Source organism: Euwallacea similis, chromosome 23 (genome assembly GCF_039881205.1).
Source record: "Euwallacea similis isolate ESF13 chromosome 23, ESF131.1, whole genome shotgun sequence".
Taxonomy (NCBI): domain Eukaryota; kingdom Metazoa; phylum Arthropoda; class Insecta; order Coleoptera; family Curculionidae; genus Euwallacea; species Euwallacea similis.
The window spans coordinates 2,133,714-2,154,564 of record NC_089631.1 but is presented as its reverse complement, the minus strand read 5'-3'; the positions used below and the strand labels follow the sequence as shown (position 1 = coordinate 2,154,564).

Below are 20,851 nucleotides of genomic sequence, written 5' to 3'. Positions count from 1 at the left end.
GACACGTGTGTTTTAAAGCAGAAACCTAATTCGTTTAAAAATAGAACTTACATACATACTTCCGATGAATATCTTCCAATTAACTGATAACCACCGGAATAGCAATTATATTGTTCGCACGCTGAAAAATGGATTTTGTTCTTAACCATTCGACAATTTGCGCTAATCTTATCTAGCCGAGGAATTGTGACCTTAAAATAATTTAATATTAATATATTGATTATTGTACTGTATTGCAAAATTTCAGTGAATTTGTCGGCCTTCGAGTTGAATAGTGGAATTAGGTATTTGTGGCGGTGGTACCACTTCATGGGGAACAAGTAACCGGGGAATTCCAATTTGCGTAGTTGCATTATGGGAGGCAAAGATGGACCTGTGCACCGAGACAGGGATGTGCAGACATCTTTACTCACGTAAGGCTTAAAATGTATTAACTTTCTTATCTCTATACAGGATAATAAAAATTTTTGGATAGAATCTTAAGGGTCAATATCGCATGCATCTTTGTGTGTTATGTGTTGTTTGATTGGTCGACGAACAGTCGGAAGATATCGCAATGAGTCATTGGATGGATCATTTTAAAATGATCAAATCAACTTACTGTAATTTTTCCTAGATGTTTACATATGACATCTCAGAGCAGCTTTGTATAATGCATATCGAAGTAAAGTGATCAAATGTTGCTACCAATTTCACAATGTGTCTTGCATTGACATAGGTTTAAGTTGTGTTGATTTTACAGTCCGGGTGAGAGACATGTAGATACCTCTACCTACGTAAGGTCTAAACTGTATTTAACTTCTTGTAAAGGAGATAGAGGATAATAGTATTTTTGGATAGAGTTCTTAAAGGTCAATTTCTCTTGCATCTTTGTGCGGCATGTGTTGCTTAATTGACCGGCGACAGTTACAAGATATTGGCGTCAACGGTTAAATTAATAATTTTTAAATGGTCAAATCAAATTAATCCATTTTTTCAAAGATGTTTACGTATTATATTGCAGAGCAAGTGTGTATAATGCATATCAAAGTAAAATGTCCGTATATTGAAGTTTTTTTCACCATGGGTCTTGCGCTGCAGCAGGTTCGGGCTACTCTTTAGGTCTTTTAGAGAGAGTTAAAAATAAGAAAATATTCAGTTTGAAATTTCAGCATGTACTTCAGTGCCCAGCAAGCGCACTCAAAAATGCTTACAAAAGGAGAAGTAATTGCACAAACATTTGCCATCAAATTCAAATCTTTACGAGAAACTTAGAAAAATCATAAATTCTTCAGGAAAATTCATTATTTCCATTAAAAGAGTTATGACAGGTCGTTATTTTTTCTGAGATACATATTTTAGAATCCCTATATAACGCTAAGAATTTTCATAACATTTTTAAAGTAAAAACATAAAAAAATTTAAAAAAGAGATAAAAAATATGAAAAAATGATTTAAAAAATAATTTTAAAAAGCGCGAAATATGTCAAATGATCGTTTCAATTTTGGAATGATTCAAATATTTTTGATCTAAAATTTAAGAAAATTAAAAAAGATACTTGATTTTTTTATTTTTTCTCGTTGTTTATCGTTTATTCTTGTCTTCCTGTCTTCGTTGTTTATTTTTTTATTATATTCTTATACCGAGCTTTGGTAATATTGCAATCATACAATCTTATATTGATTACAAAGGAACACGCGGTTTTCTTATATCACACTTACAAAATGAATTCATAAAGCTCGTACTAAAATATTTATCTGGCAAATAAACTTTTTCATTCTTACACAACGAAAAATCGCTCTGGGAGTTTTCTACGAAAGTCGACAGACAATGGCGATAAATGGAAATCAGTGTCTTGACACGATTTCATTATGCACAGTTTATTTAACGCTTAAAATAAGAACCCTGAATAATACGCATTAAGAGAAACAATAGAATTAAAATGAAATAAGTAACACTGGGTCTCAGTGAAGGGATTTATGCTGATGAAAAATGGTGCAACGTTGGTATGCCTTTAAAAAACTCTCTTCTGGATATACTGTAAATTTCTGGCAAAATTACGCTTATGCAGAACTTAAGAAATGTTGCTCTGTCCAGTATTGAATTATTTAATTTTAATACTTTAATACTACAAATTGTGCTTTTCTCTCCAGGACACAAGACATTTTTAAAGATAAAAGATATGACTGATACATCTGTTTAGACAGGAGTGATAGGTGCTACTTAGTCTTGGTACGCTTTATCAACACTTTCAACTGCAAATCTGAACTTTCCTGTGCTGAATAATGCGCCACCGCGACTTTATTGATGCATTCAAGTAAGATTTGACCATTTTCCGTACTTACCAAACTCGCATTTTACTCCTTATTCGTTTCAAGGCGTATGGAGAGTGAACGTTAAAAAAACGTTATAAATTTCACCTGTAAATAAAACGTTTCTTTGTTAGCACCTCTTCAGGTCATATCTGAAAATGACGTCCATCAAACCATATTGCATTAATGGCTGATTTTTGCCTTTACTTTAAAACGTGAGCACCTTTTTGAGCAGTTCATATAATCTAAATGGAACATTTTTCAGTAAAGGAGAAAGAGAGAAGGCTAGCGACCCAAATGCACCGAAAAAGGACCAAGTGCAGTTTGATAATATTAACATCAAGCTCAAATTTAAGGTAAGCCTTCAAGGATTTTTTTCAACGAAACTAACCTTTGTTCCAGGGAAAGAATACGCAGTCCACATGGACAGACCTGTGGGAAAAGCTCAAAATTCTGTCCCCTTTTCTATGGCCCAGAAAATCAGCTATACTCCAAGTGCAGGTGTTGTTTTGCTTCGTGTTAGTTGCAATAGGTAGAGCTGTAAATCTATTCATCCCCTTGTATAATAAAAAGATCGGTAAGTCCCCTGTATCCCTAAATCCACCCCGAAACTCACCCATAATTTTTAGTGGACTCCTTGACGGAAACCTCCTCTCACCCTCTCGAATTTAGATGGGATTGGATTCTGATCTATGTAGTTCTAAAGACCATGCAGGGAGGAAGTGGAGGAGGCATGGGCTTCCTCAACAACCTCAAATCATTCCTCTGGATCAGAGTGCAGCAATACACCACCAAAGAAGTTCAAGTAGAGCTCTTCCGGCATTTGCACTCCTTGTCTTTGAGGTGGCACTTAAACCGGAAGACTGGAGAAGTCTTGAGGATCATGGATAGGGGCACTGAGAGCATCAACTCCCTGCTGCAAATGATCCTCTTCAACTTCGGGCCGACAATTATCGATTTGCTCATTGCAATTGTCTACTTTTTTGTAGCTTTCAATTACAAGTTCGGCCTAATAGTCACCATTACCATGGCCCTTTACTTGAGTAAGCTTACTTAAGTCGAATAATACCGAAAAGCTACAATAGTGCTCAAATCCAGTGTTTACAATCTCGATTACCGAATGGAGATCGAAATTCCGGAGACGCATGAATTTGGCCGACAACGAAACGCGTACCAGGAGTGTAGATTCTTTGCTTAACTTTGAGACTGTTAAGTACTACGGAGCCGAGAAATATGAAGTTGAGGCCTTCGAGAACGCCATTCTCAAGTACCAAGAGGAGGAGTTCAAGACCATCATTACGATGAACATGATGAATTCGGCTCAGAACTTGATCGCTAATAGCGGCTTGTTAGCTGGGAGTTTACTTTGCGCTTATTATGTGGTGAACACTGATGAGTTTAATGTTGGAGATTATGTGCTGTTTGCGAGTTATATTGTTCAGTTGTACGCACCGTTGAATCTGTGTGGAATGCAGTATCGGTAAGTCCAGAAGATATGAATCGAAAATTATTTGAATGTAGGAACTACAAATGGGAAAAACTGCAAATTTAGAAATGGCTCATACTATTGGTCAAGTTATGGTTTCAACAATACAAAACGAAAGACAATTCACAGTATTGGTCAGGTCAAAGTCAGATCAAGGTCTACTTAAGGTCAGATCAACTGTTGTAGGATTACAACAAGGTGTTCTTTAATGACGAGTAGGAAGAAAATGGTTAAAATCAAAATTTATTTAATTGGAGTTCACATGTAGATTCTAGGTATTCTTTCACTGAGCTCCAGTAATTTTTTTGCCTGCAGAATTTTAAATCATGCTTACAAGGGTGAACCATTTCTAATTTTATTTTCAGAAATTCCAATAAAAGAATTCCAAAAATCAGGATAAGGAGATAATTTTTTGAATAATCTTCATACTTTACGTTAATGAAAATAAATTTAGATAGAAGTCGATAATGCATTTAAATTTGGAATTTTTAGCGTTTATACAGAAATAGGTATAATGAAAATAAAGTGAGTACGAAAACCGCAAAATATAAATTTAAAAAAAGTACCTTTTTGACCTAAATTGAGTATCCATTGACTACCTATGCTCGAACAAAAGGTCAATATGGGTCGTAAAAAAAAATTAAAAACTAATAAATACCACTTAAAGTTATCACCGACATAGATAGTAAAATTGAAAAAAAGACAAATTAAATTAGGCACGATGGTCGAACACCATTCACTTGCCTCAAATCTACCTTTTAAAGATGAGACATGGTTTGGCTAAAAGAATGTTCAGTTATTCCTCGTTCATTGAGACGAGGAATTTTCTGAGTGTTTCTCGCATGTTATACCTACGTACACTTCATACACTTTAATTCGGTGAATTTTAGTTTTTCTTTTATAACATTTTTTTTCTTATGTAACATAGACGGTCACCAAAACGTCAACAAAGAGTTCCTTCAGAGCCTTTAATAAAGGGTGAATGTTATTTTCAGTTGAACCGCTACTTACACGTGAGATGTTATTTGTAAACAAAATGGAAGAATGAACAAATAAGCATTAGAAATCTGTCAAAATGACATAATTTTCATTTTTTTTAATGCATCAATCTATATATTTTTACTGAGATTAAAACCCTTTTTTCCCTGATTTCAAAAATGTAACTATTTGTATTTATGTTTAGCCGTTTCTTATATATTAAGACTCACCTATTCGATAAAAAATGTAGGCAATTGCTGTCCACTTGGTACCGTGCATTAACAATAAAATAAAAAAACCTTCACCGATTTAGAGTTTTTCGTAGAACAGGTAATAACTAAATATAATTAATTTGATCAAATATAGTGGAATACCGTGCATTATAATGAAAATTACGGCAATTCCAGGCAAATTCAAAACAACTTTGTGGACATGGAAAACATGTTCGATTTATTGCGTCAAGAACAAGAGGTGGTCAACGACCCAAATGCCAAAGAACTGGTCCCAAATGGAGGAAGAATTGAATTCAAAGATGTCACCTTTAAATATACCCCTGAAAAAACCATACTTAAGAACATCAGCTTCAATGTGCCACCTGGGAAAACTATTGCTCTTGTCAGGAAAAATGCTGCATTTAATCATATTTCTTCATTAATTTTTTATACTTAGGTTGGTCCATCTGGAAGCGGCAAGAGCACTATAATCAAACTCCTATTTAGGTTTTACGACGTCGATTCCGGATCTATCATCGTGGATGGTTATAACATTAAAAGCGACGTAACCCAACAATCATTGAGAGCCATAATTGGAGTTGTGCCACAAGACACTGTACTCTTCAATCAAACGATCAAGCAAGCCATAATTTCTCAAAGATTACATTTATGTCACGTTAAATTTTTTTTATAGATATAACATTCAGTATGGTCGTGTATCTGCAAATGAAGCTGAGGTAATTGAAGCTGCCAAGGGGGCAGATATTCACAATAGGATAATGTCGTTCGCCCAGCAATATGACACAATGGTTGGTACTGTATCGTACAGTTTAAAAACCTAAAGAACCGCGAGATTAAATTCTTTATAGGTCGGAGAGAGGGGTCTAAGACTAAGCGGTGGCGAAAAGCAAAGAGTGGCTATTGCCAGGACTCTTTTGAAAGCCCCCTTAATTATCCTCCTAGACGAGGCGACTAGCGCCTTGGATACTCACACTGAGAGAAACATTCAAGAATCTTTGAGCAAAATGTGTGTCAATAGGACTGCAGTGATAGTTGCCCACAGATTATCTACCATCATCAATGCAGATGAGATTTTGGTATTAATGGATGGAGAAATCGTTGAGAGAGGACGGTGAAATATTTGTATTATAACTTTTCAATCAAACGACTAAATTGAAATCAATCCCTTCTAGGCATGTAGATTTAGTCCTAAAAGAGGATGGAATTTATGCGGGTATGTGGAGACAGCAACTGGAGAGCAATAAAGGAGTAATCGAGAATGGAAATGAGAAAGAAAAAGGGTCAGAAAATGCTGAGGCTCCCTCGTCCTAAGAAACAAAATTACAGAAGATGCCTTGAAAGTAAAGAAAAATCTGACTTGAGTAATTTTGTGATACAGCACAAGTGTAATGGAAACTCGAACTTAAGGCTAATATGATATTGTACTTATTATAGCGTAATTTGTAAAAATTTTGGTTTTTGTGTATTTTTATATTTGGCAATGCCTTTATTGCTGCTTTACAAGAGCGTATAAATGATTTCGCAAATTGTAAAATAAAGCAAAACCCATTAGAAAATGCTACTTTATATAATTCATGTCATGTTGCGGGACTGTTAAGTTCGCCTTGATTGGTTCGGTGTAACGAGATACGTATTAATGCACGTTGAAACATCAAATTTGACTAGCAATTAATAAAATTTTCTAAATTAAAAAACATGTACAGTAAAATTAAGTACAAGTACAAGTAAAATTTTATTTAATACAAATTGATTGGAATTCCGGCCGAAAAATGAATGAACGCTATAAAGTAAAATAAAAGGGTAAAGAAGGGTAAAGGGACGAGTGAAAAGGGTAAAGGAATTATTTTTAGTTCGATTCCACGGAACACTCAAAGGCAGTGCAATTAAACGAGAAAGTCAAAAATATGTCATCGCTGCGTTTGCTTCACCAATGCACAATACACCATTTCACAGGGTGGTACTCCATCCCCGGTGAGACAATCCAGCCTTTCGGCTTTTATCTGTCTGCCAGTGTCTATAGTGAGCACATGGTTCGGCTGGTATTATGACCTTCACCGTTTTCACGCTACTGACCCTCAAGGTCCGCAGGGTCCAATCTCTAATGGACAAATCTACGATGGATAGGAGAGACAATTCAATTTCATCTTTGTGCCGAAAGAAGGTAGCGGTTGTGCTTTGTGCCATCTAGCGGAAGACGCAAGACGCAGATTCTAACTGAGGATTATATAGAAATAATTGATTACGCTTCGTACCCACAGTGTAGGAAACTAATTCTCCAACTAGCATACAGCGCATATTCTGACCGTCCGGAATCGATTAATCTCAATGTCAGAGTTAATCGTCACAAGCTCGAAATTAGTTGTACACTCGTAAAAGCAATCAATACACTGTCAATCCCAGTTTCTTAATATAATGGAAATTGCATTTTCTTCGTCACTTCCATCTACCAATGAAGCTCCGATTGATTTAAAAACGTTATTATTAAAGCGGTCAATAACTGATGCTATAATGACAATACCACGTGATACATTTTAGGATGAACATTCACATTCACCATAATGTCAATATAAATAAGTTCTCCCGTAATTTGCTCATAGGAATTTTTCTTTGAAAATTTTATTCAAACTTACAAATCGATAACGTCATTATATAATTTATGTAATTTTACTGCCTCCCTTGTCTGAAAAATTTGATCAGAATTGTAAATTACTTAATAAACAATATAAAAATTAAAGAAATATGTAGCAGATACAATATACTTGCATATAAACTATATGTTATTTTCTCGGTTTATTCTAAATGGAGGTCAGTCAGAGACAAAAATCCTTCTGAAAATGTGTCTATGGCTGAGATGCATTTCCTGAAAATCCCAATAAAATAATAATATGTTATTTTACGTGGTTGCGAAACACAACCAGAATAAATATCACACTGTGAAGCAAGTTTGCGTGATGTAAATTAGTGTGATTTACACATGGTTCTACGAAGAGCCGTTCTTGAGACATTCAGATTGAAAAGGATGTGCAAGCTATGTATGTTCATTTATTATTGAAGACAAACCATTTAGGGACAATATTCAAAAATTGGTGGACAGCTAACAGTGACAAATCACTCCAAAAGGCTATCTGGCGAAATACAATACTCATGTAAGGAATTAAGTCTTGAATCGGTGCAGTTCTGGGTAAGTGTTTTGTATTGTGTGCAGACTATTTGATGTACAAATTTGGGAATTTGCAGGTAAGTTTTAAAATAAACATTTATGTACGGAATATAGACCCAGAAGATCGAAATTAATATTATTTATTTGCGACATTAATCACAAAAATCACATAAATTGAAATGAAGAAATTAATTCTAGAAATTAATACTAGTTTTCCTGAAATAACAAGCTTTCAGTTGGGTTAATTATCGATAAAACTTTGAATTTAAGGCACCAGTAATTAAATAATGCTGAATAAAGAATTTTTGGAATTTCTTATTTCCTACCATAGCAGAGTTCATTGTAGCAATATCTAACAGCTTATAAACTATGAATAATGATAATACAAATCATAACTAACAAGTAGAAATATAAGGTATATTGTATAGTATATAAAATATGCCTTTGATTAGAAATATTATTTGATACTTCAAAGAAATTTTCTATTAGTCTCAAGACACATAAGTATATTTTCCAAAATGTTTATATAAAAAATAAGTAGTTTGTGTAAATTTATTTATAGTATAATTGACACAGTATTAAGGCACCATGTAACACCCATAAAATTATCTCATAATTGAGAAAAATATTACAGGTTTGTTAGGTATTGTAGAAATGAAAAATGTAAATTGAAAATTCATTGGCACCTTGATTTAAAGATGCAGTACATTAATTATGAACCAATAATCAATTTCTATAATAGCAAATCTATAAATTGGCATTTAAACCATTAAATAGTAATAAACATTTCATTGAGATAGATGACCTTAATGGTTTAATTGACCCACTATAGCAGATCTTAAAAAAACACCTGAAGATGCTCTTAAAGAGATACAGTTAGCGCATTTACCCAAAAACATGAAAAAATACAAATTCAGTGAGGTGGAGTTGCTGCATCAATAGCCTTGACTTTCATATTTTCATTTGTTGCTGTCGAGGGAGAATCTGAGTCAGAGTCACCACCACTACCTTTAGCTATGGTAACTGCAAAGTTTAAAAAATCCTTCTGTTAAGCATACATACATCTAGTATAAAATGCTTAATCTCTATTAAAATAACTCAATTTCACACAATCAACTTTTGATATACAAGATAAGTAATAACATTAGATATTTGTAATAATGAAAATGCTGATTAAAGCAAATTCATTTTAATACCACAACTCTAGATTAAAGATAAGATAAGCAAGGCATTATAACTTACTAATAATGATGGTCAACAGGACAACAGCAATAATCCCTATAATAATCATCATTTTTATATTCTTCCACCAATATTTCCGTTTCAATTTCTGAGCCTGCTGTTCAAACCTCTTGCCCCCTGCCTGCAGGGCATCGGCCCTTGCATCTAGCTCAGTTAAATTCTGGTCTCTTTCCAGAACTTTTTCAACATTTACTCTCATAATACCCACAACCTCATTAACCTGTTGCTGGGTTTGTTCCAGTTTTGAGGGGATCCTTGTGGAACCTGAAGGGTTCTCCATATTGTGCTAAAAAATTATTCAGCATTTCAAATGCAAACTTGATTAGTCACAAAGTTTAAATAGCTAGGAATAATGAGGAATCCAGTTAAGATAAACAAGAGAACAAGGCGTTTTTTGTCTTTATGTGTGTAGCAGTTTTCGGAAAAGAATTTTATTTAATAGGTGCTTACCGGGTTGCCAGTATATTTGGCCACAACGAAGATATGTAAAATTGAAATAAACGCAATCAAATAAGCGATAAAAACGAAAAATTTGTGGTTTCTTGACGGCTGGCTACTATATGGAACGTCTTTTAATTGTTTCTAGCCATTTTCATGACGTCATTTGAAGGACACGTCAGGTTTGACGCATGACTTTTAGCATTCTCTTAAACTGAGTAGACTAAGTACAATTTGTAATTTTTGCAATAATACTGAAATAGAGTGCAGAAAACAAATTTTAGTGGATGCTATGTAGAGTGCTTTAGTTGATTAATTGCATTTATTTTTCCAAGTATCCTAACATCTGCAAAAATGTTTAATAGAAGCAGTAAGGTCAATGTACTTTGAAGGATTTTAGGATTATTTACATTCTAATAATGTGTATAGTTTTTTCTTGATAAATGTTGAATTGTTTAAAATAGTGACGATGCACGAGCAAAATTTGTTCTTCTATGGGAATTCTTTATTAATATTAATTTGCTTAAATCTTTAAAATAAAGTTTCTATTAATTTGTTGTCAGTAATATAAATGGTTGCCTATAACTGAACCCCAAATACAGGTATTAAAATTTTTTTGCGCCATCTATCATAACATAGCTTTACCAAGCCTCCATCATTGTCTTACAGATTACTATTTCTATTTACGCCAAACAAAGACGGGTAATAGGCCTAGGAAGTTATGCAAGGAAGGATATGCTGAAAAGGAATGGAATATGGAAACGGAAAATAGTTGAACGACCAATGTTGTGGTGGGTGCGCGTATGGAGTATTGAACTGTCAAAACAGATCGAAAAACAGTGAAAATCAAGTTTTCCCAATTTTCTTCAGTTTTGCCAGTGTTTTTTAAAATAAAATTTACAATGTGCAGTGTGATACAGTGATCTTCAGTGTTCCGAGGATTATAAGCAAGAGATTTGGACTAATATTCGACTGATAAAAGGTGTGGATTAGCTTTTATTGACATTTTTATAGCCCAAAGGCAAAACAATTCCCTTGGTGGTAATAGAGAATTTATAGCAGGAAACTGGCTTATGTACAGGTTTTCTTACACGAAAGAGTGGTTGATTTATAGCATTTCAAGCAAAATTAAAGCTAAATTTGCTGAGAATAACAGACCTTTACAGGCATGCATAATCCTCTCCAACTTATTGATTTCATTAAGACTTAAAAGACACTTTCTTCACCTGTTTCCTATATTCTTCTTACCCTAGTTTATGAACATCTCTATAAACCCAAAACAGGGATTAGGTACAGGGTGTTCCTTATCAATGTCCTCCTTTTTAACTTTTTTCTTTTTGATTTTTGAGAAAAAAATAAAATATCAAAAATACTTGGAATATACAGAGTGTTCCAAAAGGCGTGAAAGAACACACTTAAAAATGTTTAACTTGGACACCCTATGTATTGCTATTTTTATCACTGCAAATGAGGAATTTCTGGTCTATAAAAATAATGAGTTAGACAAACACTCTTCTACTTTCCATGTTATATGAGTATCAGACAACCTTATATTATTGAAATAAGGATCAGTGTATAGGGTGTCCCATTTAAAAAAGTACATGTTTGGTTTTTTGGAACATCTTGCATATTCTATATATACGATCTGTCCAAATCTTTGGATATACCTTTTATATAAAGCAATTTTTGCAAAGATGAAAAACAAATTGTTAAAATGAAGGTGTTTATAATGGAAACCTGTACTCACTTATTCAATTACCAACATCATAGAATATCCTATCTTTAGCCTGTGTAGTAGGTCCAATATTACCAAAAATCCTCCCTCGACAAAACCCAGTAATTTCTCAACTTCTTTACTTTTAGTTGCATTCTCATCAGTTTCTGAGTATTTTAAGCAACTACATTAGCTGATATATGAATTGAGATTCAGTGTTGAGTAAAAGATTTCTATTCTAAAAATTTGTATGTAAGAATGAATACTATATAAGATTAATGTTTTTTCTGAGAGAGTCCAACTCTGTGGCTAGAAGCCTATTTATACATTCAAACCTACAAAAAATTTTAATTTTGATTTAAAATTTTTTCTTGGAAGGAACTAAATACATATATTCAGTTTCTTTGGTCTTTATTACATTTAAATATGTGTAAACGAAGGTATATAACTGGAAAATGAGGTATTAGAGCAAGGTTCTCAAAGTATATCTCATTCAAAAAGAAAGAATTGGAGAATCCAGTGGTTAATTCAAATTATGAATATATCTTGGCCCAAAAAGTTTAAGAGCATTTAAATGTACGGAAAAAGTTGCTAGCAGCACCATCAAAATTAATTAAAATGCCAATTTTTCTCCTCAACAAATTCCTTGATATTAAATTTAGTGCCATTTGTCAGTTTTGTCAAAAAAATGTTTAAAAAAGTTTAAAATTAAATATTTACTTTGCTGTCCTCTATTTCGGTTATTATTAACTTTTAAACGGAGGCGAATTCGGTTGTCATGATATTTTTACGTAAGAAATCTGTGGTTCAATTGTCTGCGATAATCTATGAGACACTCTGTATTTTCTGCATGATAGGTACCAATCTCTTGACCTACCTAGTCTGCAACAGATGTGGCAACTCTTTAAACCTTATAGGTAATTATGTAGTTTAGGTATTTAAATTAAGTATGCAAGCCCTAAGAGCTATTTAAACTGCGATTTGCATCAACCAGGTATTTATTATCTAGATGCAGAATCGAAGGTAATGCACCTGTAATGGATCAGCAAACAGTTTGGCCCAGAAGATCAAAGTTTTTCTTTAACGACGCTTACGCAAAGTTGCGTTCAATTTAGAGAAATTTACACAAGCCAAATGTTTATTTTTCACCGCGATTATTACGGATTTTGGACCATCTCCCAAAATATCCAGCATAAGAGACATTCTATTAACCACTTACAATTTTGATATGCTTATCTAGCATATACTAAGCAAATTTTTAATGCAGATTGTTAAAAATCGAAATAAGTACCTATAATACTCTTGTCACAGTCATTGTTCGAACGGTATTTATATTATTTTATCGCAATAATACCTACATTCAGGCAACATAAATAGAAAACGAAAATTGGCCACATGATTTTCCTCGATCTCTCATTTGAATTTTACTCTCTTAACTCTTACGTTCCTGCAAATATTTCATACACACGCACGAGCATACGCACTTAATCCCTTTCCGTTCCCTTGCGTTTTGCAGATAACCACCATGTTCAAAAGCTTCATAAAAGGCGTAACATCAGACAAAGATGATAAAGACAAGCGGAAGAGGGACAAGAAAGACCGGAAGGACAAACAAAAAGTAGACCGAGCCACTTTGTCGGCGGAAGAACTTTTAAGATTAGAAGTAAGTATCGAATTTGAGCAATTCGCTGTTTTAATCAATTTATACTGCAAGACACAGAAAAGAGAGCATTGTAAAAATGGTTTGATTTAAATAATTTTTGGTATGTAAAAACGGTCGGTTTTTCTATTATATTCTCGCATGCGTTTTTGCGTTATCAGAAATTTTAGGTATTTTTTGGCTGTGAAAAGTACAACAATAAACCCACCTTGAAAGAAGCCGAATAGTGGGCTTACGAGAGGCTGGTTTGTTATTGAGAAAAATCCCCACTAGGTTGAACCGAAGTTTAAATGCCATTGCATGCATTGTTGTCGGGCATGGTTCCGGGAAAGCGAGTCACAAAGAAGGAGAGGTTCAGGAAAACGTCAAAGAACTACAGAACCCTAAGATCGTCGCGTTAGGTTTTTAGCTTTAAAACATAGGTTCGTTTCATTGAGGGCGCTAGCAGATAAGTGGTTTGCAGAACATAGACACCCTATTGGGCTACGAACCATTTACTGCTGGATAAGAAATTTTGGCATGATTTCTTATTGACCCCGTCTTGTACTACCTATAACCGTTCTTCATCAACAAAATCGACTGCAATGCTTCAAAGAACGGACGCAATGGTATCTGGAATGGGGTACTGTAGTCTTCAGTAACAAATTCAAATTTTGCTTGAGTATGCGTGATGTTCGGGAATGAATGAGGAGGCGACGAGGTGAAAGAGGGGATATTCAATTTTTGGTCCATAGGCATGTGCACTAAACTGTAGGGATAATGGTGGGGGATGCTGTAGCAGGCATAGTAGCTGGTCACTTTTGGTTTTCATCAGAGACAATATGACCGCTTAAAGGGTACATCCGAGAAGTCTTGGAGCTGCATCTTCTGCTCTATCTCAGAACACTTTGCAATCCAATTTTTCAACAGGATAATGCATGACCACATGTGGCTTGGGTTAGAATGAATTTCTTCCAACAAAACGAAATAAATTTGTTACCTTGGCCGCGACGATCTCCAGAGCTATCACCAATCGAACACGTCTAGGATATTGTGGATAGAGGGTTAGAAAATTTACCCCATCCCCCGCAAATCTTAGGGGCGCTCTGTAATGCCATACAATTAGTCTAAAATGAGATCTCTCAAGAGAACGTCGATTACCTCATTGATTCGATACTTAGACGTGTCTAGGAGTACATAAGACAACGTGGAGGGCCGACATATTACATTTTTTCTGGGTTTTAACCGTCGAATTTGTTTAATTTATGTATGCTAGAATAAGAAACATTCACAGCAAAAATGATTTAAATCAAACCTTTTTTTACAGGGTATTTTCTTTTTTTATGTGACAGTAAATTTTTAATTTAAATATACATATGTAGGACTTTAGTCCCCAGAGGTTCACAATATCCTCAATACGCAATGGATAAAATCCTATAATAACAGTTATTGATTTCGATTAGTAATTCATAGAGTAATTTTACCGTCTGTTACATAATTTAATAGTACTAACGCAATTTTTCTAACTGTGCTTTAAAGCCGGTAAATAGCAAATAATGCAGACTTAAAATGCTAATTGTAATGGAAAGTGCACTTGCTGCTCAGGTATTTGCTTATTGTGGGTTTGGCGTATTATAAACATTGTAACGCGTCTGTTGTGGTCTCTATGATGTAACTAAACAATTTAATGTGAGTGTAATGGAATTGTGGGCTAATTGTTAAATATACTGCAGGGTGCTCCCAGACTTGATCAGATTAATTAAATTAAATGGCTAGTCTAGAATGTGGGACAAAGAGTGCGGTTAATAAGTCTGTTAATTGGTATGTGGACATGCAAGACAATGGGAGAGCAGGCGATAGAGAGGGGCAAAAGTGTGATGATGAAACGTTATGCATAAAATAAAAAAATATTGGCAAATAAAACAGAGCTGAAATCAATTGAGTTAAAATTTCGTAAAACGGCGTCGATAAGAAATAAACGAATAGAATGCTAAAATTGCAAATTGAAAAGAGACAATAAATACACAAAAAGAGAATAAAAACTTTACGAGACAATGGAACAAAAACGAAATTCTATAAGACCGAAAGGCGATTTTTATACTCTGTTAAAAAAAAATTATCCTTTATAGCGTCAAATAACCAAAACAAGGAAGAATGAGATATATTTCAGCAAGCATTTCTATTATTCAACCAGTCATGCGTTACATCCTTTATAATGTGGCGTCATCTCAGCCGCATAGATCTGGGTGAGGTTCTTCCTAGACCTCCGTACCATGTATTTACCCAAGAATAACTAAATATCAGACTAGCAAATATCAATAAACACATTATACACTTGATTAAATACCAAGGTAAATAGGCTGAAAAATTGTTAATATTTCGATTAGAATTCAGTCATCGGATTGATTTATTACTGAGGATATTGCTGCTAGTGGTGTAACTGATTTTGTTATATTTCTGTAGAATGTGGAAATTACCTAATTCGGAGGTGGAATTTTAGGATTTCCATAATTTATAGGTTTCGATGTCAATATACTTAATGAAGCGCAGTAGAGTTAGAGAAAAGGCGAGGTGTAGCAAAACTTGATGTAGAATTGGTGAAATTTACGTCAGAAGCTCATGAATTAACACCGGATTCTGAAGACATTTTCTGGAAACTCAATGAAAGTTGCTGCTCTCAAACGAAAGTGACCTTAAAACTGTGAGCAACGGAAATTGAGATACCATGACTTGTACGATATCGAATAAGCAAATAAACCTAAAGTTACCTTTAGATAATAAAGATACTCTTTAGATAAGATATAGGTACAAGCAGCAAATAATTAATTTAACTAAGGTTAAATTCTCGGCCTTTTATTAATCTCCGATAATTGAATCTTGTTCCCATCTTTTTCAGTTATTTAACTTTGTATTTTTCCCTCTAAATTGCAAATTGCCTTTCTCTTCATTTCCAGGTCAGAAGATCCCTGAAACTCCGTGGTCGCCGCAAAGACAAAGAAAAACTTCCCTCCGGGATAACTGCAGACTACACAGCTGACTTTCTGGCCAGTCTCGAACGAACCGATTCTCCCTTAATACCAGGCTCCCCCAGCCAAACCAACAATTTCGAAAGCGCTTACACTCAGTCAGACAGCTCGGAAACGAGCCTCAACTCTTTGAATCAAAAGAACGTACCCCCTCTACCTCCAAAGCCCCCCAAGCGGGGCATATTGAAGGCACCCAAAGTTACCCTTACTCAAGATAGTTCCAATAGCCTTAATGGTCATCAAAACGGGGACCATGTGGATTTAGTCAGAAACACGTTGCAGAACGAACTGATAACTTACCAAAACGTACCTGGACAGAATGGGTTTAGTTGTAGTGTGAGAAAAGGCATGAGCAGTCAATTGATGGTTATTACTTCTACGTCACCAAGTGCGGACAGTTTGACTGATACCACGAATAGTTCCTTCGCGACCCCGCCCTTTTCGTTGAGCCCCGTGGGGGAGTCTCAAGGGTTCCATCGATGGTCGCGGACTTCGAATTTCGACGAAATTGAGCTGCCATTACCGGAGATTGTTCCCATAGTGTTGCCGAAGCCAAGGACTTTGGTGGTGCAACGGCAAAAACCTCCAAGGAGTGATTTTGGATTCTCATTGAGGAGGGCGATGGTGTTGGAGCGGTCCAGTGGAAAATCCTTGGAAGGTAAGGAGGGTGGATAATGGGGAAAAAGTGTATCACAATAAAGCAAAAATGTAAAAATTCAGTCGATGTGCTGAGATGTAATCTACCTCACCGCCATGTAAACCACCCGGTATATTTGCTGTAGTTTCTTACATTTCCATACATTTTTCACATTTGTATAGGGTGTCCTATTAAGACACGTTGTTTTAAAAATTGAAAAAAACGCAGTGTTTATTTGAAAAGTTGATGTTGGAGATGTTTTTATTACAATAGAGAGGACAAGTATGGATGTTATTGAAGAACCACAATATCTGATACATGGTTCCCTCGTGACTGATGGCACCCGTTAATTCTTTTCATGAAATTTTTGATGATATTTGGCATAGTGACGGTTCAATTTCATTAATAGCGCGTTGAATCTCATTTTTTAGTTCAGGAATTGTTTTTGGGTTATTAGCATATACCTTCTTGTTCAAAAAACCCCAAAGAAAAATTCCAACGGCACCAAGTCGTCTGATCCTGGAGGCCACGTCACATCGCCGCGGAGCAAGATAACTCTCCCTTGAAATTTCGTCTTCAACAATTCCATTGTTTCGTTTGTCGTGTGGCAAGTTGCGCCGTTCTGTTGAAACCACGTGTCTGTGAGATCCATTGCAGCAATTTCAGTCAAGAAGTTGGTTATCATCTCACGGTAACGATTGCCGTTCACGATGATTGCATTGCCAGCCGTATTCTCGAAGAACGGTCCAAGCACTTTGCCAATTTAAAATGCGCACCAAACAGTGGCTTATGGTGGAACGTTAAAGGATTACTCTTGGATATTTAGATCCCTAAATGCGACAATTTTACTTGTTGACATTAACCATCAAGTTGGAAATGGGCCTTATCAGAGAAGATGATTTTCTTCAAAATATCACCAGTCACTCACACACAGTTGCTCGAACATCTATTCTGTGAACGTTCAGCGTTGTGCGCAGTCTGCTGGCTTTAAATGTTGTGTTAATTCAATCTTGTAAGCTTGCAAATGCAGATTTTTAGTCAAAATTCGCTGGAAACTGTTTCGGGAAACTTTCAATTCCTGAGAACGATGACGAATCGAGTTGGAAGGATTTTAGTTAACACTCTCTCTAACTGCTGCAATGTTTTCATTAGATTTATCGACTAGAAATTTATTGACTAAACGAACAATTGTATTGTGAAAAGGTGCATTATGGTGACCGAAAAATCCTCCACTTTCAAACCGTCTACGCAGAACTCTTACCATTTTGGTAGTGGATCTTCACAATTTCTATGCTTTATGTACCCGTGTAATTCTTCATAACTAAACTTTAATGTTTACACCTGACAGCTGTCCAAATACAACGCAGCACGAATGACACAAGAAAAATGGTAATAAATTCAGAATAGCCGGTTTTAACGGGATAGGAGGTTATTTTTATTTATTTATTCTTTTTTTAACCAAAGACTGTTTGTGAGCACAAAATCGAAAAAAAAAAACAATTTCCTATCAGCAAACATAATTTTCCATTGTTCACGTGCTACAGTAGACTCACGATAGTGTGAACCGAAAAAAAAAGAGCTTGTTCACGTTATCGAAAGTTGTATGAAACATAAAGAACTTATTAAACTAAACAACAGTAAGAATCAAAACTTCAACACAAAAAAAGTTACTTTTTGTTAAATAAATTCAATATATATTTTTTGTTTCTAAGGATTTCTTTTTTTTAGGATAATGCCGTTATGCATCAATTTTTTTTATAACAAATAGATCGGTGAAGTCAACATCACTCTCTTCTGCTTACTGAGTGACTATATTTAAAGCATCTATAGCACCATCCAATGGAATTTTTTACACAGTACAGGATTTTTTTTCGCCTCTTCATTATTTATACAGTCTTCAATATTGTTATTTCTAAATTCATTGTGACATTCATTCCATTCCAATACATCAGATTCTTCAAATATTCCCTTTAAATAAAATACATAAATTAAGATCAATTTTAGAACTGGGAGGAGCTCTCTGTAATGCCACTGTTTGTAAAAGTTCAAGAGATTTGGATACTGAGTTCTCGTTACCCCATTGCCATTTCAAAATTGCGAGTGGTACATTTTCGTCTTCATCATCAGATAAGTTTGAAAGAACTCCATCTAAAATATTCTTCCAACACTTTAATAGTTTCTGGATTACCGCGATTCCAAGTCGCCATTAAGTTGAGAACTACTTCTTTAAGAATACATTTCATTAAGGCCTCGGAAACATTAATGTATTTTTCTATTACAGTAGATAAAAGACTGTTCCGGTAGAATAATTTCGTGAATTGAATAACATTTTGGTTTATGGGTTGTATGAGGGATGTAACACTAGGGGGAAGATAAAATGTCTGAATGAATCCATCGTCGCTTTTTAATTCATCGTCAGGTGGATGAGATGGTGCGTTATCCAGTAAAAGTAGAGCTTTAATAGGAAGACCTTTATCCTTTAGAAACAGTTTAACCTACAAGTACGTATGTCAGTAATTTTATGTAATTTAAGATGAAATGGAATTGGTATCTAAAATGAAAAAAAAAAAATTAAACTATACCAAAGGTTCAAACTAATAGTGAAATCAACGTTTGAAAATGGGTAGTAATCTAAGCCGATTTTGAATGGTCATTGTCGATAGGACAATTAAAATTTTTAAGTGATCTAGATTTGGCAGTTTTACCAATAATCAATGGTTTTATTTTATAAATCCTAGTAGCATTGGTGCATTTCAAAGATGTTCGCTACGTTTAGTTTTTTCTTTTAGAGACAAACGTTTTGTCTGGTAACAACTTCCAATAGAACCCTGTTACGTCAGCATTGTAAAGCTGTAATGTCAAGCTCTTCTATTTTACTTTTTAATTGACTTTTAAATAAATCTACAAGTTCTAGTTGAGAAGATAATTTTTCCCCCAAAATGAAAAAAAAAATGAATTCCACAACACTTTTTGAAGCGATGTAACCATCCATCACCGGTCATAAATAGTTTATTATTCTCCCTAATTTGGGAATGAATTAGTTTTGCTTTTTGCTTAATCATTTCACCACTCATAATACAATTTTTCTTGCGCTAACCGAGAGACCACGTATACAATTTTTTTCCATTCTTGGGAAGTTAGAACTTGTTTATGTTCTTCTTTTACCTGATCTGACATTGATATCTTACTACCATAGAAATAATCCTTTTTTCTGTTTAATCTTAGAAATTGTAGGTTTAGCAACACCATATTTTTTTGCCAAATATATAACCGTTTGCCCTTAATTTAATTCTTGAATCGCAAGCGATTTTTCACGAAAAGTAAGATCTTTTGGTTTTTATACGACATTTTTACGCACAAATAACCAATAACTTTCATTAATAACGAAGCGCCTTCAGAGACTGAATGTACGAAATAAAGATAAAATGTTTCTGTTTTACACAGAAAATTCATATTTCTTCGTTGGGTATTTCCCCGACATTGTATTGGAAATATACTTAACGGCAAAATATTGATTTTTTAAGGTAAGGACGGTTGTTTCCGTAATTGAAAGAGTAGTTGTTCATGTTATACGGCAGTTTGTACAAATTTTTACGTTGTTCACGTTACGCAATTTTTTCGTTACACATAGTTCACATTATCGCAAGTCTACTATATTAACTGAGTCTGTATTACATGTTTTACCAAATTTATAGTTGTTTTTCTCAAAAACGAATCGATAAATTTTTAATCGTAATACACTATTGAATGTAATTTTGAAAGACTTTAAATTTGAAATGTTACTTAACTCATGTTTCAACTTAAGAAAATCGACCATTTTGGTAACAGTAACGTAAGCAAAATGTACCAAAATAAACAAATGTCAAAAAGTAGTACTTCTATCCTATTTAATGCTGCTTTTGATGTTCTTTTAACTAATAATTTGTTAAAAAGTTGTCGAGGGGTACAATTTAGAACCGTACGGTATATGTACAGTGGCTCACAGCTTAAATGGTGCAGTCCGCAA

The 20,851-nt window shown here is 34.5% G+C and overlaps 3 protein-coding genes across 5 annotated transcripts in view; 2 read left to right on the top strand and 1 right to left on the bottom strand.

The window, feature by feature from the left end:
* The first annotated feature begins 258 nt into the window (after positions 1 to 258).
* LOC136416353 (ATP-binding cassette sub-family B member 6-like) lies at positions 259 to 6,405 on the top strand. Of its 2 annotated transcripts, XM_066401469.1 has the most exons (10): positions 259 to 413; positions 2,558 to 2,648; positions 2,695 to 2,869; positions 2,922 to 3,335; positions 3,391 to 3,772; positions 5,164 to 5,371; positions 5,426 to 5,607; positions 5,663 to 5,777; positions 5,838 to 6,100; positions 6,162 to 6,405. In XM_066401469.1, the coding sequence occupies exons 1-10, from the start codon at positions 355 to 357 to the stop codon at positions 6,298 to 6,300; spliced, it is 2,028 nt and encodes a 675-aa protein (XP_066257566.1). In that variant the 5' UTR covers positions 259 to 354; the 3' UTR covers positions 6,301 to 6,405. The 2 variants fall into 2 exon arrangements, with proteins under 2 accessions (XP_066257566.1, XP_066257567.1); XM_066401470.1 differs by lacking the exon at positions 2,558 to 2,648 and having other exon boundaries at positions 291 to 413; positions 6,162 to 6,403.
* A 1,868-nt stretch (positions 6,406 to 8,273) lies between these two features.
* Positions 8,274 to 9,979, bottom strand: LOC136416459 (vesicle-associated membrane protein 3-like). The gene is made up of 3 exons (XM_066401636.1): positions 9,842 to 9,979; positions 9,392 to 9,677; positions 8,274 to 9,172 (listed from the first exon to the last, which is right to left on the bottom strand). The coding sequence occupies exons 2-3, from the start codon at positions 9,669 to 9,671 to the stop codon at positions 9,063 to 9,065; spliced, it is 390 nt and encodes a 129-aa protein (XP_066257733.1). The 5' UTR covers positions 9,672 to 9,677; positions 9,842 to 9,979; the 3' UTR covers positions 8,274 to 9,062.
* A 615-nt stretch (positions 9,980 to 10,594) lies between these two features.
* The window catches only part of Mhcl (Myosin heavy chain-like), an 87,918-nt gene continuing 77,661 nt past the window's right edge, over positions 10,595 to 20,851 (top strand). For both annotated transcript variants that reach the window (XM_066401714.1, XM_066401713.1), the window contains exons 1-3: positions 10,595 to 10,811; positions 13,060 to 13,206; positions 16,137 to 16,866. In XM_066401714.1, the coding sequence (XP_066257811.1) occupies positions 13,069 to 13,206; positions 16,137 to 16,866 (868 nt within the window). In that variant the 5' untranslated portion in view covers positions 10,595 to 10,811; positions 13,060 to 13,068. The remainder of the gene's footprint in view (positions 10,812 to 13,059; positions 13,207 to 16,136; positions 16,867 to 20,851) is intronic.

Bases quoted from the DNA above. Each gene is read 5' to 3' on its own strand.
- LOC136416459 (XM_066401636.1), bottom strand. From the start codon at position 9,671: ATGGAGAACCCTTCAGGTTCCACAAGGATCCCCTCAAAACTGGAACAA. The intron at 9,173-9,391 runs GTAAGTTATAAT...TAAACTTTGCAG, and splicing joins CCTGTTGACCATCATTATTA to TTACCATAGCTAAAGGTAGT.
- LOC136416353 (XM_066401469.1), top strand. From the start codon at position 355: ATGGGAGGCAAAGATGGACCTGTGCACCGAGACAGGGATGTGCAGACA. The intron at 414-2,557 runs GTAAGGCTTAAA...AACATTTTTCAG, and splicing joins GTGCAGACATCTTTACTCAC to TAAAGGAGAAAGAGAGAAGG. The intron at 6,101-6,161 runs GTGAAATATTTG...AATCCCTTCTAG, and splicing joins GAAATCGTTGAGAGAGGACG to GCATGTAGATTTAGTCCTAA.